Source organism: Zalophus californianus, chromosome 4, assembly GCF_009762305.2.
Source record: "Zalophus californianus isolate mZalCal1 chromosome 4, mZalCal1.pri.v2, whole genome shotgun sequence".
NCBI lineage: Eukaryota > Metazoa > Chordata > Mammalia > Carnivora > Otariidae > Zalophus > Zalophus californianus.
This window is the reverse complement of record NC_045598.1, coordinates 93,035,556-93,050,714: the sequence shown is the minus strand read 5'-3', so window position 1 is coordinate 93,050,714 and position 15,159 is coordinate 93,035,556. Positions and strand designations below refer to the sequence as shown.

At 54.1% G+C, this 15,159-nt stretch overlaps 1 protein-coding gene across 7 annotated transcripts; it reads left to right on the top strand.

Annotated features, from left to right (window-relative positions):
• The first annotated feature begins 756 nt into the window (after nt 1–756).
• Nucleotides 757–14,778, top strand: KCNA2 (potassium voltage-gated channel subfamily A member 2). 7 transcript variants are annotated; one of them, XM_027621322.2, is made up of 4 exons: nt 1,882–2,145; nt 2,665–2,983; nt 3,217–3,292; nt 3,442–14,778. In XM_027621322.2, the coding sequence occupies exon 4, from the start codon at nt 3,605–3,607 to the stop codon at nt 5,102–5,104; it is 1,500 nt and encodes a 499-aa protein (XP_027477123.1). In that variant the 5' UTR covers nt 1,882–2,145; nt 2,665–2,983; nt 3,217–3,292; nt 3,442–3,604; the 3' UTR covers nt 5,105–14,778. The 7 variants fall into 7 exon arrangements, with proteins under 7 accessions (XP_027477137.1, XP_027477129.1, XP_027477156.1 ...); XM_027621336.2 differs by lacking the exons at nt 1,882–2,145; nt 3,217–3,292 and adding an exon at nt 757–876; XM_027621328.2 differs by lacking the exons at nt 1,882–2,145; nt 3,217–3,292 and adding an exon at nt 1,081–1,213.
• The last annotated feature ends 381 nt before the right edge of the window (nt 14,779–15,159 follow it).

Here is a 15,159-nt window from a genome sequence, read left to right as displayed (position 1 = left end):
TCCACAGAGCCGGACCTTGTAGGCTCTCAGAACTTCCATCACAAGCTACAGGCCTAGAGAGGAAGGCTCTCAGCAAGGAGGGCCCAGCAGGAGCCTCCCTGGGACTGGAGCCCCTCTGCACCTAGGCTCTGTGTCTGGGGCACTCTGGGCTCAAGGAATCACTGTTTGGAACTGAGACCAGAACTCCCAGGGGCATGGGGCTGTCACGTGGCTCCCAAGAGCACCCTGGACCCTCTCAGATCCACCACCTGAGCAGAGGGCAGGCTGGGCTTCCCATACACTTACTTCCAAAAGCAAAGGGCATCCTCCTCTGCCCGCCCCCGGTCCCTGGGTGCAAGGGCACCAAGAGCTGCCGTCCCAATTTCCCAGCCCGGTGGGCCAGTAGGCTCCGTTAAGGTCTGTGAGGGGACCGGTTTTGTGAGTAGCAGGCCTGGGGCTACTGCAGGGCCGGAGCCCTCCCTGCCCGGCCCTGGGGGGCGGGAGCCAAGAGGGCCGGCTCTGCAGTTCTGCCCGTTCCTGGGGCTCATTGGCAGGAAACCTAGCAGCGAGTTTCAGCCACACTGCGGGCCGTACCTGCTGCACTCCCTTGCGAAGCCAGGGCTTTGGCTGGGGAGAGAGAGCTGGGGAGGCAGAGCTGGAGGAGAGGGCGAGCCGGCGCGAGAGGGGGTCTGCAGATTCTGTCTGGCAGCATCATCATAATAGCAACACATTTCCCGCGGGGTTGGATCCCTCATCGGGCCTGGGATAGCTGCTATCGATTGTTTCCTCCTCGCCTACTTCATTATGTTGGCAGGAGCCTCTCATGACCGCCCCTCAACTTCTGTCCCCGGTTCCCCGGCCCCGGCGGCACCCAGCTGAGTTCTCCACGAGGTTCTGGTTAGTAAGCTGGGCTCTGCCACAGCATGGGTGTTCTCCTCGTAGGGTGGGGGCCGATCCCCGGGGGGCCAACTCAGCGGCCACCTGCTCGGCTCTGGTCCCCGCCGGCCCCTTTAATTCGAGTTCGCAGCCGGGCCAGGTGCGGCGCTGCGTGGCGCGGTGCGGCGCGGTGCGGCTGCGGGCGGCGGCCGGGCGCTCCGTACGCGCCGCCCGCGGGACTGCAGAGCCGGCTCCCGGCTGGCCGCCTGCACCCCTACCGCCGCCGCCCGCAGCCGCCGTTCCGCCGGCGCTCGCGGTCACCCAGGAACATGGAGGCCCCGGGTGCCCAGCGGGAAGGGTAAATCGGTGTCGGCGCGTAGGGGCTGCGCGTGCCGCTTCCCCTGCCCGGGCTGCGGCGCGCGGAGGGGCTGCGGGGCACCGGGCGGCGCAGCCTGCAGCGCGGCGGACTAGGGCTGAGTCCGGGCCGGGCGAGGGGGGCTGGCGCCCTGCGTAAGGAGAGGGCACGGAATGGGCTCGGGACCCTTGGGCTGCGCACGGCGCGGGCGGAGGGCGCAGCGAGGCGCTGGCGGGTGATGGGAAGTGCAGCTGACGGGCAGAACCGGGTCTGGTGAATAGCGCCGGTTGGTAGGACCCGAATCACTTGGGACGCCGGCCTGCATTCCCCTCTCCGGCTCCGAACGAAAACGGCTTTGCGGCTGAGCGGGGCTTTTCCGCTTCCCCGGGGCCGTGCGCTGCGGCGGAGCCCCCGCGCTTAGGAGGAAGCGGAGCTCCGGGGGCAGCACCCTCCTCCCCACCCCCAGAGTTCGGGCTCCCGGGTTTTCGGGTGGAGATGGACCCCAGGGGCGAGAGAACCGGGTTGCGCTCGGGCCCGCAGCGGCCGGGCAGGAAGGGGTTAAGGCGGCGCTTGCCGCGGCGGCCAGCTGCTGGTGGGTCTGGTCCGCCGGCGCGGAACCGGGCGCGGAGCGCGCCTGGCGGAATCCCGGCCGGAGTCGGGGCGATGGGGAGAGGGCCCGGACCCCTCCCCGCCCCGGGGCCGGCGGGATTGGGCCGGCAGGGGGCCAGCCCGGAAGCCGGCTTCCTCCAGGCTCCCCCTCTCGCTGCTGCCAAGCCGCCTGGCAGCCAGGCTGGCCGGGCGTTCGTTCTGCGCTCCCTGCCGAGGAGATGTGAGGGCTTTTCTCTTGGGGGAGAAATCGGTGGTCGAGCGCCTGCCCAAATCACATGCCACCCTGCTCAGAGCGAAGTCTCCACCCCAGGGATCCCCGAGGGAGAGTAAGTCTTGGGAGCAAGCCAGCCAGCTTTTGGAGAGTCGACCTTTCTGTGTGAGGAGTCTCCCTAGATGGGCTCTGAAGGCGTATGCGTCGGGGAGGTTGTGGGGGGGCAGGGGGGAAGGCGTTCTTCCTCCTCCGGGACCTTGCCGGGGTCAGAGCTTAGAGTCGGGCTGCAGTGGAGGAAGCCCTCCCCTTGGGAGTTGCAGCGTCCTGACCTGGGGGCTGGAGGGCTTTGCCCAGAGTCCCTCCTGATGGCTGTTGAGGACCGAGGGAGATCTGGCTCAGCCCTGGCAGGCCCCCGAGGAGGCGGGCCCAGCCCGGCCTGAAGGCTCCTTCCCTGGGAGAAAAAGCTTCCAGCTGTTGGAAGCCTGCCCAGAGGAGGCAGGGAGGCTGAGGGGTAGTCCTCAGGTGTGACACCAGCATGGAAGGTGGGCATGGAAGGAAAGCCGCCAGAGCCCTCCTAAATGTTGGCACCTGCCACCCAAAAGCCCTGGTTCCACCTTGCTGCTGTTTTTTCCAGGCAAGGTCACACCTGAGGACAGCCAGGAGGACTTCGCATCTTGCCACCTTCCTTCCAAAGGCTCCAGACCCAAGTTCTGCGTCCTCCAGCCCCACGTTCCCCTGGCCAGACCCTCCACTGCCCCTCCAGGCCAGCGCAGTTCTGGAGCTCACCTCCAGGACCTGGAGCCTGCCCTCCTGCCCAGAATGACTCACCATTATTTCTCGCTCAAGTGAGAAGACGTGATTTGTGTATCGGGCTGCCTATTTGTGTATCTAGGATTCCCACGGTATCTGATCAGCTCTTCCAGGAAGAGAGCTTCAGGTTCCTGCCTTGCCAGGTAAATCAATCTATTTTTAATAACAGCCATATGTCGAGTCACTGGAGTGGGGGCAGTGAGGGAGACCCAAGCCCAAGATCCACCACTGTGAATACCTCCCTGGGGGCAGGTATTTGCAAGACATTAGTTCAGTGCCTGGGAGAGGGCTTCCTTTCAGCCTCTAGTATGGGGCTGTGCTGCTCCTTGAAGCCCGTGTGGTGCAGAGGGGGCCTGTACCAGCCACCTTCCCCCAGCACAGGGCAATCTGGACCGTTCTTGAGAGACTGCCACCTGCTTGCCTCTGATCCCCAGCCAGGTTACAAAGTGAAGGTAAGTTTTGCTTTTTAGTGGTGGTGGTGGTGGTGGTGGTGGTGATGTTTCTGAGCTCTTGGCTCAAAGATAGGAGACAAGGAGCAGCAACCCAGGTCGGGCTGCCAGTGCTGAGTGGTCTCACGGCCTTAACTGCCTCTGTCTTTCAGCCGAGGGAGGCTGTGTCTCTGGTCCTCAGCGAGCCCTCGGGGCTCTCCTGCAGGACCCCAGGCCAATGCTTCTGTGTTTCCTGGGGCCGGAAGCAGCACCCTGAGCTCCCTGCCACCAGGCAGCTGGAAGGCATAGTGTGAGGCCCTTCTCTCAGCCCCAATTATGACAGTGGCCACCGGAGAGCCAGCGGATGAGGCTGCCGCCCTCCCCGGGCCCCCGCAGGACACGTACGACCCCGAGGCCGACCACGAGTGCTGTGAGAGAGTGGTCATCAACATCTCGGGGCTGCGCTTTGAGACCCAACTCAAGACCTTAGCTCAGTTTCCAGAGACCCTCTTAGGGGACCCAAAGAAGCGGATGAGGTACTTTGACCCCCTCCGAAACGAGTACTTTTTTGACCGGAACCGGCCCAGCTTTGACGCTATTTTGTACTACTACCAGTCTGGGGGCCGCTTGAGGCGGCCCGTGAACGTGCCCTTGGACATCTTCTCCGAAGAAATTCGGTTCTATGAGCTGGGAGAAGAAGCGATGGAGATGTTTCGGGAAGACGAAGGCTACATCAAAGAGGAAGAGCGTCCTCTGCCCGAAAATGAGTTTCAGAGGCAGGTGTGGCTTCTCTTTGAATACCCAGAGAGCTCAGGGCCTGCCAGGATTATTGCTATTGTATCTGTCATGGTGATCCTGATCTCGATCGTCAGCTTCTGCCTGGAGACCCTGCCCATCTTCCGGGATGAGAACGAGGACATGCACGGCAGTGGGATGACCTTCCACACCTACTCCAACAGCACGATCGGCTACCAGCAGTCGACTTCCTTCACTGACCCTTTCTTCATCGTAGAGACCCTCTGCATCATCTGGTTCTCGTTCGAATTCTTGGTGAGGTTCTTTGCCTGTCCCAGCAAAGCCGGCTTCTTCACCAACATCATGAACATCATTGACATCGTGGCCATCATCCCCTACTTCATCACCCTGGGGACGGAGCTGGCTGAGAAGCCGGAGGATGCCCAGCAGGGCCAGCAGGCCATGTCGCTGGCCATCCTCCGTGTCATCCGGTTGGTAAGAGTCTTTAGGATTTTCAAGTTGTCTAGACACTCCAAAGGTCTCCAGATTCTAGGTCAGACCCTCAAAGCCAGCATGAGAGAATTGGGCCTCCTGATATTCTTCCTCTTCATCGGGGTCATCCTTTTCTCTAGTGCTGTCTATTTCGCAGAGGCCGATGAGCGAGAGTCCCAGTTCCCCAGCATCCCGGATGCCTTCTGGTGGGCAGTCGTCTCCATGACAACTGTAGGCTATGGAGACATGGTTCCAACTACCATTGGGGGAAAGATCGTGGGTTCCCTCTGTGCAATCGCAGGTGTGTTAACCATTGCCTTACCGGTCCCCGTCATAGTGTCCAACTTCAACTACTTCTACCACCGGGAGACAGAGGGAGAGGAGCAGGCCCAGTACCTGCAAGTGACGAGCTGTCCAAAGATCCCATCCTCCCCTGACCTGAAGAAAAGTAGAAGTGCCTCTACCATTAGTAAGTCCGATTACATGGAGATCCAGGAGGGGGTAAACAATAGTAACGAGGACTTTAGAGAGGAAAACTTGAAAACGGCCAACTGCACTTTGGCTAATACAAACTATGTGAATATTACCAAAATGTTAACTGATGTCTGATTGAAACCTATTAACCTACCCGCAGCTCCATGGAATACTGCAGATACTGCATAAATAGCCTGCATTGTAGTCAGTGTGTTCTACAGTGTGTATCTGGTTCTGCATGGAAAGCAAATAGTGCAAGTGACTTTTGATCTTTTGATTTTTGATTTAGAACACAGAATATCTATCCCTGGCTTTCATGCAAATCTTCATCACTGGCCTAGGGGGTTCTAAACAGGGGAGTCACCTATGGAGCCAGAATTTCAGAAAGACACATTGGGGCCACCTCTTAGCAAATACATAACCCGCCCCATCTGTACCATCTTCCCTCCCGAATTAAACGCGCACAATACCCGGGGAGACACACCCCACCCCTCCCGAGCCTCCGGGCCCCCAAGCCCCTGGTCCCATATGAGCCCACCTCCCCCTTCACAGAGGAAAACCGTGGTGGCTTAGCTTGAAAGCACCAGGAGTTATTCAAAAGGTCATTTCCCATTTTTGCATTGAAAAGAACACACAGTCTTGCATATTAGAATTACTTTCTGTGTCACGGGCTGGGGTTTGTGAATTACAGTTGCCCAATGGGTGCTCCGGAGGCTTGTGTTTCATAACGGAAAAGTCTGCTTTTGGTTTTTCTCTGCAGTGTGGATGTGGGGGAACCCCAGGGGGAGGGACAGTCAGGATGACCAAAGGCAAGTTGTCCAGTTGCACGTTCACCCTTAGGCCGATGGGGAGAAGCTAATGGACCAAGGGACCTCTCAGCTTCGGACCTCACCATTTTTGCAGGCTTCGGAGTCACAAAACACGCCCGATTTCTGCGTTACGCTGGAGTTCGCAGACACCTGCTTTCCTAGCGCGGTGCTGGTGGCCCTGACACCACAGCGCAGTTTCCAGTGATGCGATAGAGCTGCATGGGTGTGTGTTGCATGAATCTCAGTAGTTAAAACACAGGAGATAACCTATTTTCCTAGTAGCCTACACAGTATTCATAGAGTATCAATAGCCCCGGAGTGGCAAGGAGCTAGGGGTTTGTTTTGTTTTTTTTTTTTTTTTTGGGGGGTTTTTTTTTTCCCCATCAGAGGACAAAAGCCCTCAGTCAGGAGAAAAAAAAAAAAAAGAAGAAGAAGAAGAGACTATTTGGAATGGGGAACCACGACTTCCGGCTCTCCAGCCGACCCCATCCCCCTTCTTCTACGTCGGGGCACAGACCTTTTGCAAAGCCTGGAAAGGGAGCAGGGAAAGCAGTGCCCCAAACACCTCACATAACTGTACCTTACGATTGAACTTAGTCATGGGCATGACTCTATAGCTGACCAGGGCACCTGGTCCCGAGGACAGGCGAATTTGTGGATCCAGTGTATATAAATATATGAGTATCTCTTTCACGAGTTCCTCTACCTAGCTAGCTATAGAAGAAATTGCATTTGAACCTTGTATAAGCTTATGCAATATTTCTGACACAGGGCAATTTATGCATGTGTTTGACTATGTGCACTAGCGTATGTATGTATATATTATGTATTATATACATACATACATATGTGTGTGTATGTATATATGCACACACACACACACACACACACACACATATTCATTCTCTGGAGTTCAGGTTCAGGAGCAAATCCACTGCTTGGTGGGTTGGTTGTCTGAGCGGCCTAATGGGTTGGTTTGTCTCATTGATAACCCCACTGGGACTGGGTTTGCTGCCATTGCCTCAGACACTCCAGTCTTCATGGATTCTTAGATGTTAGAATTGTCTCTCTGCCCTCCATGTGCTGCAGCTTCAGTTCCCCATGGCTGAAGCTTGTCTCACCGAGTACACAAGGGCCCATGGCCCTCACGGCTCCAGCTGCCCTGGGCCACACCCGCCCCAGGCCTCTTCTCTACAGCCCATCATGTTCCATCATCTCCCTTCTCATCTTTGCCCGCCCTCCTCAGTTTTTCTTGTCATTTGGCTCTGCATCAGTCACTTTAATGACCCTTTCCATAAAGAGCCAGAATGGATCTCCTTCTTGAAACCAGGGACCCAGTGCCACAGGTCTAGACTTGAAGGGAGCTTCCTCAGTGTGGAAACTCCAGAAGTCCCTGGCCAAGGGATGGAGACACTAGATGATCCACGGGCATCATTTCAATGGCCCAGCTCAAACTCTCTCCCCATTGCACTGGCAACCAGAGCTGCTTAAATAATCATTCCGTGCCCTGGGACAGATTGAGAGGGAATGAGCACTTTGCCTAAGGGTGGAGTTCAGGCTGGCCCTGGAATGGGTTGAGGTGGGGAAGCTTCCGCCTTCCAGACTGGGCTTCCTCACCTTTTGACATAATAGCTTGTATTTCCCAAACACAGTGAGTTGTGTGGTCAGGTCGCCCAGCCTCGGCTCCAGCCCTAGCCTCACTGTTGGCTGTTTAGCTCCTACAGTTACCTTGGGGGTGGGGCACCAGCTCAGGGTGCTAGGCCCAGGGTGCTCATTAGGTCCTGGTCACCCACATCCCCAGGGATCTGCAGGATGCCCCATGCCCAGCGTGAAGCCTCTATGCTTCTCTTCCTCTCCTTCATGGGAGGTGGTGCTGAATTTCCAAGACATGGGGTGGGAAGGGCGCAGACCCTGGGAAACAGATGGTAAAACAACCCATACCCAAGGCCTCGGTCAGGGGGAAGATCTCCTATCCTGTTGGTCTTGACGGGGGCGGGGGCGAGGGGGAACTATAAAATATCCACAGGTGCAGGCACAATGCATACACACCCACCGCAAAATAGATACACTGTTGCCGCACACTAATACAAAATGCACAGAGGTCAATTACTGAAAAGGGCATACACAGATGATCTGTAACTACAGCTGTCTCCAAAATAGGCATATTCAGCACAGACCTAGAACATACTTACCAATACAGAACATAACACAGAAGATCTACGCATATCACATACAAGGACACAACCACAACTCAGATGCAAAATGCATAAAAACCACATGAACACAATGGGTATGTATACACAGGACACCAAGGATATTTTATATTGTTTCTGCCCACCAAATACACACAAACTCAGTTTATACACACAGTGCATTTACTCATATGAGGCACACAACATACAGCACACACACCCAAGCACATACACACATAATGCACATGGAGGGTACACCTATACTCAGCTCTCTCTCTCTACCCCCAAAGCCCTAAATCAGTAGGCACAAACAAAAGATGAGATTTCACCACCTTTCCCTAGCCTGCATCTGTACTCCCCCAATAGCCTTCAAGAAGCCTCTTCTTCTACCCTCTTCTCTTTCTCCCACTTCCAGATTTCAGAGAAGTAACGCCCCTGAGGTTTAAAGCAAAAAGATGAGCCACCATTGTTAAAGCAGATCTCGGATTAAGACTGGGAGTCTCATAGGGCTTCTCCTTATTCACCTTCCTCCCACCAGAAATGTGGGTATGGAAGGACCTGGGACAGCCAGCAGCCTATTAACACACACCTCCTTGCCATCCCCTAGCCTTTGGAGCAAGTCCACATAGACAACCCCCTTGCCCAGGCTCCCCTACTCCCAACCCCTGGGATCTCTAGATTCAGCTCCATTCTCTTGAAAGCAGTGATGGCTCAAGAAACTGCAGGGTCCTGAGCCCAAAACCGGAGTGAAGATGCCCCCAACATTCTGTCAGTCCTCAGACCTCACTGCCCTTCCATTACCAATGGCTTTGTCAGGGGCAGGTCAGAGAAAGTCGAGACCACACTCATTTTAAGACTTGTCTCTTAAAATGAGCCCCCTTTCCTTGCTTGTGCATCTGACTTGCTCTTGGGCATAAGCCCAGTGGGGTCAACTCCTGAGTCCCCTTTATGGGGGTCCAATCCCAGGCATGCTCCTCTCCTTCGCCGGGTCTCTACCTGGATGCCCTGCCTCCCATCCAATTTGCTGCGCCTTGAGGAAACGCTCGCTAGTTCAGCTTATGAAAAACACGATTGAGGATGGGAACCTAATGCCACACAAGCAAGCAACAATTTTTTAGAAGGCCTGATTTTTATCCTGCATTCTAAGGCCAGATTTAAATGCTTCATAAGATTCCTCTTTGGCGCACAGAGCTGCTGCTTCCCACTGGTAGCTGGGTGCTTGTTGGCCAAGGTGTCACCTCAGAAGGAAATTGGGAATTGAAGTCAGGCATTGGCTCAGGCATGTCCGTCTTTACTCCTGTGGCCCTCCCAGGTATGTCCCTCCTAACGATGGCCACAGCTCCCAGTCTCCACGGAGGAAGCACCAGCAGCAGGGAATGGACGCATGGGGTCCAGTGTGCATGTTCAGGGCAAGACGCCAGGCCTTTTGCGCGCTCCCAAGTCAAGGGAGCAATTCTCCCTTCAGGTTCAGCAGGTGTCTCCATGAGCTCAAACTTTCAAGTATGTTAGAGTTTTCAGGAGGCTAAAGAGAAAGAAGTCCAGGAAAGGTGGGGAGATGATCAGGAAGAGAGGGTCAAATTGCAGCATAAACTCTGCAGGAGCTGAAACTTAGCTGAGGACATAATTAAGGCTCTCTGCTTCCTGAAGCTTCCATGGTGTCGGACACACTGTCTGCCTTCCTCTCTGCTTCCCTCTGTCCCTCTCAGCTGGGCTTCTGAGGATGGAATAGGCATGTCACCAGGAGGTTAGCCTTTTGAAAGGAGCCCCCAGGGAGTGTGCCTCCAAACTCCATTGGCTGGATGTGGAAAGGACTCCATGAGAGCTTTGTTGGCCTGAGTACTCATGTGGCTGTCTCAGGTGGGGAGGCTTGCAGGACTGGCTCGTCCTATCTGCTGTCCCTGGATCTCTCACTCCGTCGTAGTGAGGACTTTGGCCAACTTACTTCCTCAGAGTCTGCCTAAAATATCAATGATAACCCATGTTGAGAGAGGGAGTGCCCTCTGAAGAGTCTCAGGGTGGGGGTTTAGTGCGGCCCACAGTAGGGGAGGAAAGAAGAAGAGGTGGAGGCTGACTTTCCCCCAAAGGAGACGGTAGGACAGTTTGCATATTGCATATGAGGGTAGCACCATAGCCCCCACGGCAGGCAGGAGGAGCATGGGGCTTTGAATGGTTTACCCAGGGGTGAGGATGGTGAGCTCTGCTCCAGCTCTGGCTTTCCTAGGGGCCATTATCGTAACAGCCTCCATGTGGGTGATGGCTGCCTGGTCTGAGAGGCTGGTCCACATAAGCTGTAATGCCTGGGCTGCTCCTTGGCTACCCAGAAGAGGTCCCCCAGCCTCGGCAAAGTGTCCATTGCCAGGTTTGAACGCATGACCTTAACCTCTAACATCGTTAGCCACCTGAGCCAACTAGCAGGGTGCTGGATGCTGGGAGGTGTCCACGTGGCTAGCAGGACCATCATCTGTATCTTCAGAGTCCGCCCTTGTTGAGACCAGCCCCGTTTCCTCATCAAAGCAGCAAGCAGGGTTGGGGGAGGGGAAGGGTCCTCTACAAGCTGGGATGGGTCTCTTTCTCAAACCGATCTAGATCACTTTTCTCTTTTTTCTGCTTCCCTTCCCGCCAAAGCTCAGCTCCATCTCTCCTAGTTTGTGTTCGAGTATTTTTAACGAGGAAATGTGCAATAAACTAAATAGTGACTGTTTTCTTTAGCAATAGCTATTTCAAAACCATGTTCTCAGGACTGAAAAGTGATAGTACCTGGATTATCAGATAATGCCCTTGGCTTCAGGGCATTAGCTCCCTGTCTGTGGCTCCCTCTTCCTCCCGCATGTTCACACGACCCCTGTCCTCAGGGGCTCTGACCCTCCTTGGGAAGGTAAACCTCTGCAGAGGTGCAATGCATGCATGTATGCACGTATGCATGAGGAAGGTCCGAGAGAAGGCTTTCTTTTTCGCTCTCTTTCCCACGTGCACGGCTCTCTGTCCCTGTGTGCACCTCAGTCCCTCTCTCCCTCCCGCCTACCCCTGTCTGCCAGGGCATTCTCACAACCTGTAGGCCCTGCAACCTTGAGTTTGGGTGACCTCACGCCAGCCCATCTCGTTGACTCTCAGTCAATCTGGCAGGGTGTAATGGAACCCTGCAGGAAAGCACTTACCAATAGATAAGAATAAAGCATCCTGAGCCATTACAGATCACTTCCATGCACTAAAAGCCATTACTTGATCCATTTGTTTCCCTCCCCCGCCCCCCAGGGAGGTGGATGCTGGGGGAATGTGGCCTGGAGGTTCATACCTGGGAGCAGTAGCCTGGGCAGATTTGGGGAAGGGCCCTCTGGCTGTCCTTCAAAATAAGCTGGCTTGCTTCCCCAAAAGGGACTCCATGAGAGCTGTGGAGGGAAGCAAGTTACTGGGGGGAGAGGTCTAGAGGGGTAGAAAGTGGGTGGTTAGGGCATGACATTGGAGCAGCAAAAGCCCCACCACCCCACTACCGTGTGCAGTTGCACAAATATTTGCACACGTTACTGGGGGCTTCAGAAGAATCCCCCTCTCCTGAAAAAAAAATCTATAAGGTTAGATATTCAGACTGGACAATCAAGAAAGGCTGGCAACCCCAGGGTCCTAGTCCATTCCTTCTCTACGTACCTTGCTCTATACACATGTATACAGCAAAACTGTACTGTTAACTGACGGGGAAATCCTCAGGGAAGGGAACGTCCCGATTGCTTTACAATTATGGTGGTTTGAGTGGGAATGGGACCCTGTGTCTGGGTTCAGTCTTTGCTATTGAAAAAAAAAAAAAAAGCAACCCATTTCCTAAGTAGGTTAGTATAAACTTTCCTGCCTTAGCAAGTAGAGTGTTTGAAGACGACAGAAGACCTTGCATTTGCTCAGGGTCAACACTGTAAACCTCAGCGCTCATCATACGGAAGTGCAGACGGAGGAGACCAAAGAGATAGGCTGAATGTACGCCGGCCGCAAGGCATACCGGAAGTTGGCCGTTTGGGCACATCCTGGCTCACCAGATAATGCCCTTGCTGTCATTTGCCTCTTTCTATGGAAAGTATAGTAAGAAAACGTAATGCTTGCGTTAATTGAGGTTTGGGTTCGTTGGTCCTGTGTTATCAGAGGTTTTCCATATATACATATATCTGTGTATATGTATATATGTATACCGTTGTTTCAAAAATTATACAGTGACCGACCCCCTTAGCTTCGCTAATGTGGAATAAATTTGGCAATCCGAGGAATAAACTGCATTTATTTGAATTTTTAAATGCCATCCCTTTGCATTCTTAACCACTTCTCCAGTTCAGCTCTCTTACTTCTATGTAGGAACCTCTCTAGAAGGCAATTCTTTCATAACAAACGATCAGGCTCCAGGATTACCTCTCTCCTCTCCCTCCCAGGTGGCTGCCTGACTCAGGGATAAAAGGGAAGTCTGATCTAAGGGCCAGGTGCTTTATCCTTTGTTCTGCCTGCCCAGGTTGGCTGTAACCTCATCGCTGAAGCCAAAAAAAGTTATTCCAAACTTTTGGATTGGGGGGGTGGGGTGGGGGTGGGGTGGAAAGCTCAAGGACATCGAGTGGCCCAGGACTGTTCTGTGAGGCTTTCTCTTTGCCATGGGTGGTGTCCTAGACTTGAATTTCAGGAGATCTGCACATAACATTTTTGATGAAGAACTAAAGAACACCTCTGCCCCGTGGAAGGCGAGATGTGTGATAACCAACGGAAGCAACAAACCCACCGTGTTGTCCTGACCGAATGTAGCTTGTGGGTCTGGGCAGGAGAGCAGCTATAAGTCCCTGGCCTCTTTGGAGAAACAGCTAGCTCTGAGCTGAACCACGCTCTCACTCTCCATCTTACCCAGCCGCATGTTAGACCCATGGGAGCAAGCTCCAACCTCACGTCCTGCATGTGACTGTGCACAATCTACCTGGACGAGGGTGGGAGGGATTCCTCACTGCTCTCCAGGGTAATTGGGGCATGCAGGGGTGACTGCCACCTCCCACCACCCACAGCAGTCCTCCAATCTAGCCAAGCTGGCCATGACCCAGTGGGAGAAGCCCATCACCCAGACTTAGCATGACCAGCGGGCAAACTGGGGCAGCCGAGGCAGCCTGTCTGGATGACTGCTTCTTACACTGCATGAACCTCGGCGTGGAAACAGATATGACTCTTTGCTCCTCTGCACTCCTAAAATAGTCAGATATGTTCCAGATGAGTTTGCAGCTGAGAACTCCCTGCATCATTCCAGTGACGGATGCACAGGGCAGGTGTGGTTACATAATAATGTGGACAGCTGCTGCATCATCTAGATAATTGAGGGCAGCATAGGTGTGGCTGTGTTGGACTTTCGGTAGCTACCCAGAGGACTCAGTCCTGTGTCTCTTCTCAGCCCTCGGGAGAGGCTCGGAAGCCCTGCTTCTCCCTAAAAAGGATCCCCTAGACACTGGCTGCCTTGTTTGTACAAGGGCTGCTGGAGAGAGCGAGAGGTAGGGCTGGGAGGAAGGGAATATTCAGGGGCCCACTTTGCTACCATGCACTTTCCACATCAGCTGCTGACGTAACTGCCTTTTTCGCTTGTGAAGTGCAGGGCAAGGACTGTGCCCTGCCAGGTAGGGCTGGAAAGGAGCAAAGAGCTGCAGGCTAGGACATGGGGGAGAAGAGCAAGAGTGTCCCAGCTGGTGTTGGCGAGGGTGAGTGTCAGCTCCAGAGGGTCTGAACATGCTCTGTGCTTGCCCCAGTTCCGCCTTCACGTGGGATCCGGCGACCCAGTTTCCTTTTGTTGTCGTGCTTGGATGATTCCCTCATTTGAAGGGCCCCAGGAAGCTGGAAAGTCCCATGATCTAGCTCCAGCCTGCTGAGCAAAGAGTGCCCTGGCCAAATTGGCCCCTGCCTGGGTTTCTGCATCCCTGCACCCCTCTCTCCACTAAAGGTAATCTTGGAACATTCAGAATTAATGGTGCCAGCCATCAAGGAGGATACTCCACTTTTCAGCAGGGACGGACCTGTAAAGCTCATGAGTGCAGGATGCTGTTTCCTTCTCTAGACCTGTGTGCTTATGTGCTGATATGTCTCTGGAGATTTTATATATATCACACACATATATAAAACGTGGAAATGGCCGCTCACTTAGGCTCATGCAGCAGAGACTCTAATTAGGGCTTGCACTGGCTTCCTTGCTGCCCATGCATGACTCCGCAGCTGCCCTCCCGTGTCCTGTCTCTACTAATTGCTGAAAACTCGAAAAGCTGAGGCAGATAAATAAGCCTCCCTGGGATCAATAGGAGAAGGGACTCCAAGGCTGATGGTAAAGCTTCGTAAGGATGATGCCGAAAGGGAACCGTGGTCTCCATGGTGATAAGAGGCTGGGGACCAATGGGAGCTGAAGGCGGAGCAGGACTTGCGGGGAAGACTCATGGGAGTCAGGGAGGCATTTAACTGTTTGCTCCGTGAAAATTGAGACACCAGCTGTAAGTGCATTGCACAGGATGTGTAGGTATTATCATTCTTGCTGACATATTCTGGAAGCTTTCAGCCCCACCAACACTGCCCCACCCAGGACTTCTGCAGCTGAGAGTTCCTGTGTCAGTAGGGTCTGATATTTGTACATAGGTTATACATATGTGTGTATATAAATGCTTCAATGAACATCGCCTGTCCACCTGATTATGGGTGTACATAGACTTCAGAGAGCTCCACAGTCTTTTGTAAATATCAACACAAGTAAATAGGTATATAAATATATATATTACTGAGGATTTATTTTAACATCATTCTGTGTGAAATGAAGAAATAAAATTTTTGACAGACACAGATGGTCTCCACCTTCTTGCTTGCTTGACCGGATTATCGTCCCTACAACGTGCACCTGAGCTCACCTCACCCTCACTCCAGTTTCTGCGGCTGGGAGGGCCCAGCCAGAGACCAGGGCAGGATGGAAGAGGGCTCCCCTGGTTGCATCTGGGGCCACCTTGGCCCTGTGCCCACCCGCCCTTGCCTGAGGGCCCAGTGCACACGAAGCAGAGAATGTGGATGGGACAATGGGTGGGTGAGTCTGAGCTCCTGTCCCACATTAGATCAGTGCTTCTTGCATCTTCTGTGGAGCTGGGGAGATGTGTGGGGAAGGGGGGGCCCGGTTTGAAGACCAAAGGCAGTCAGACCCCTGGGACTCATTTAACTCCAGTTG

Bases quoted from the DNA above. Each gene is read 5' to 3' on its own strand.
- KCNA2 (XM_027621336.2), top strand. From the start codon at position 3,605: ATGACAGTGGCCACCGGAGAGCCAGCGGATGAGGCTGCCGCCCTCCCC.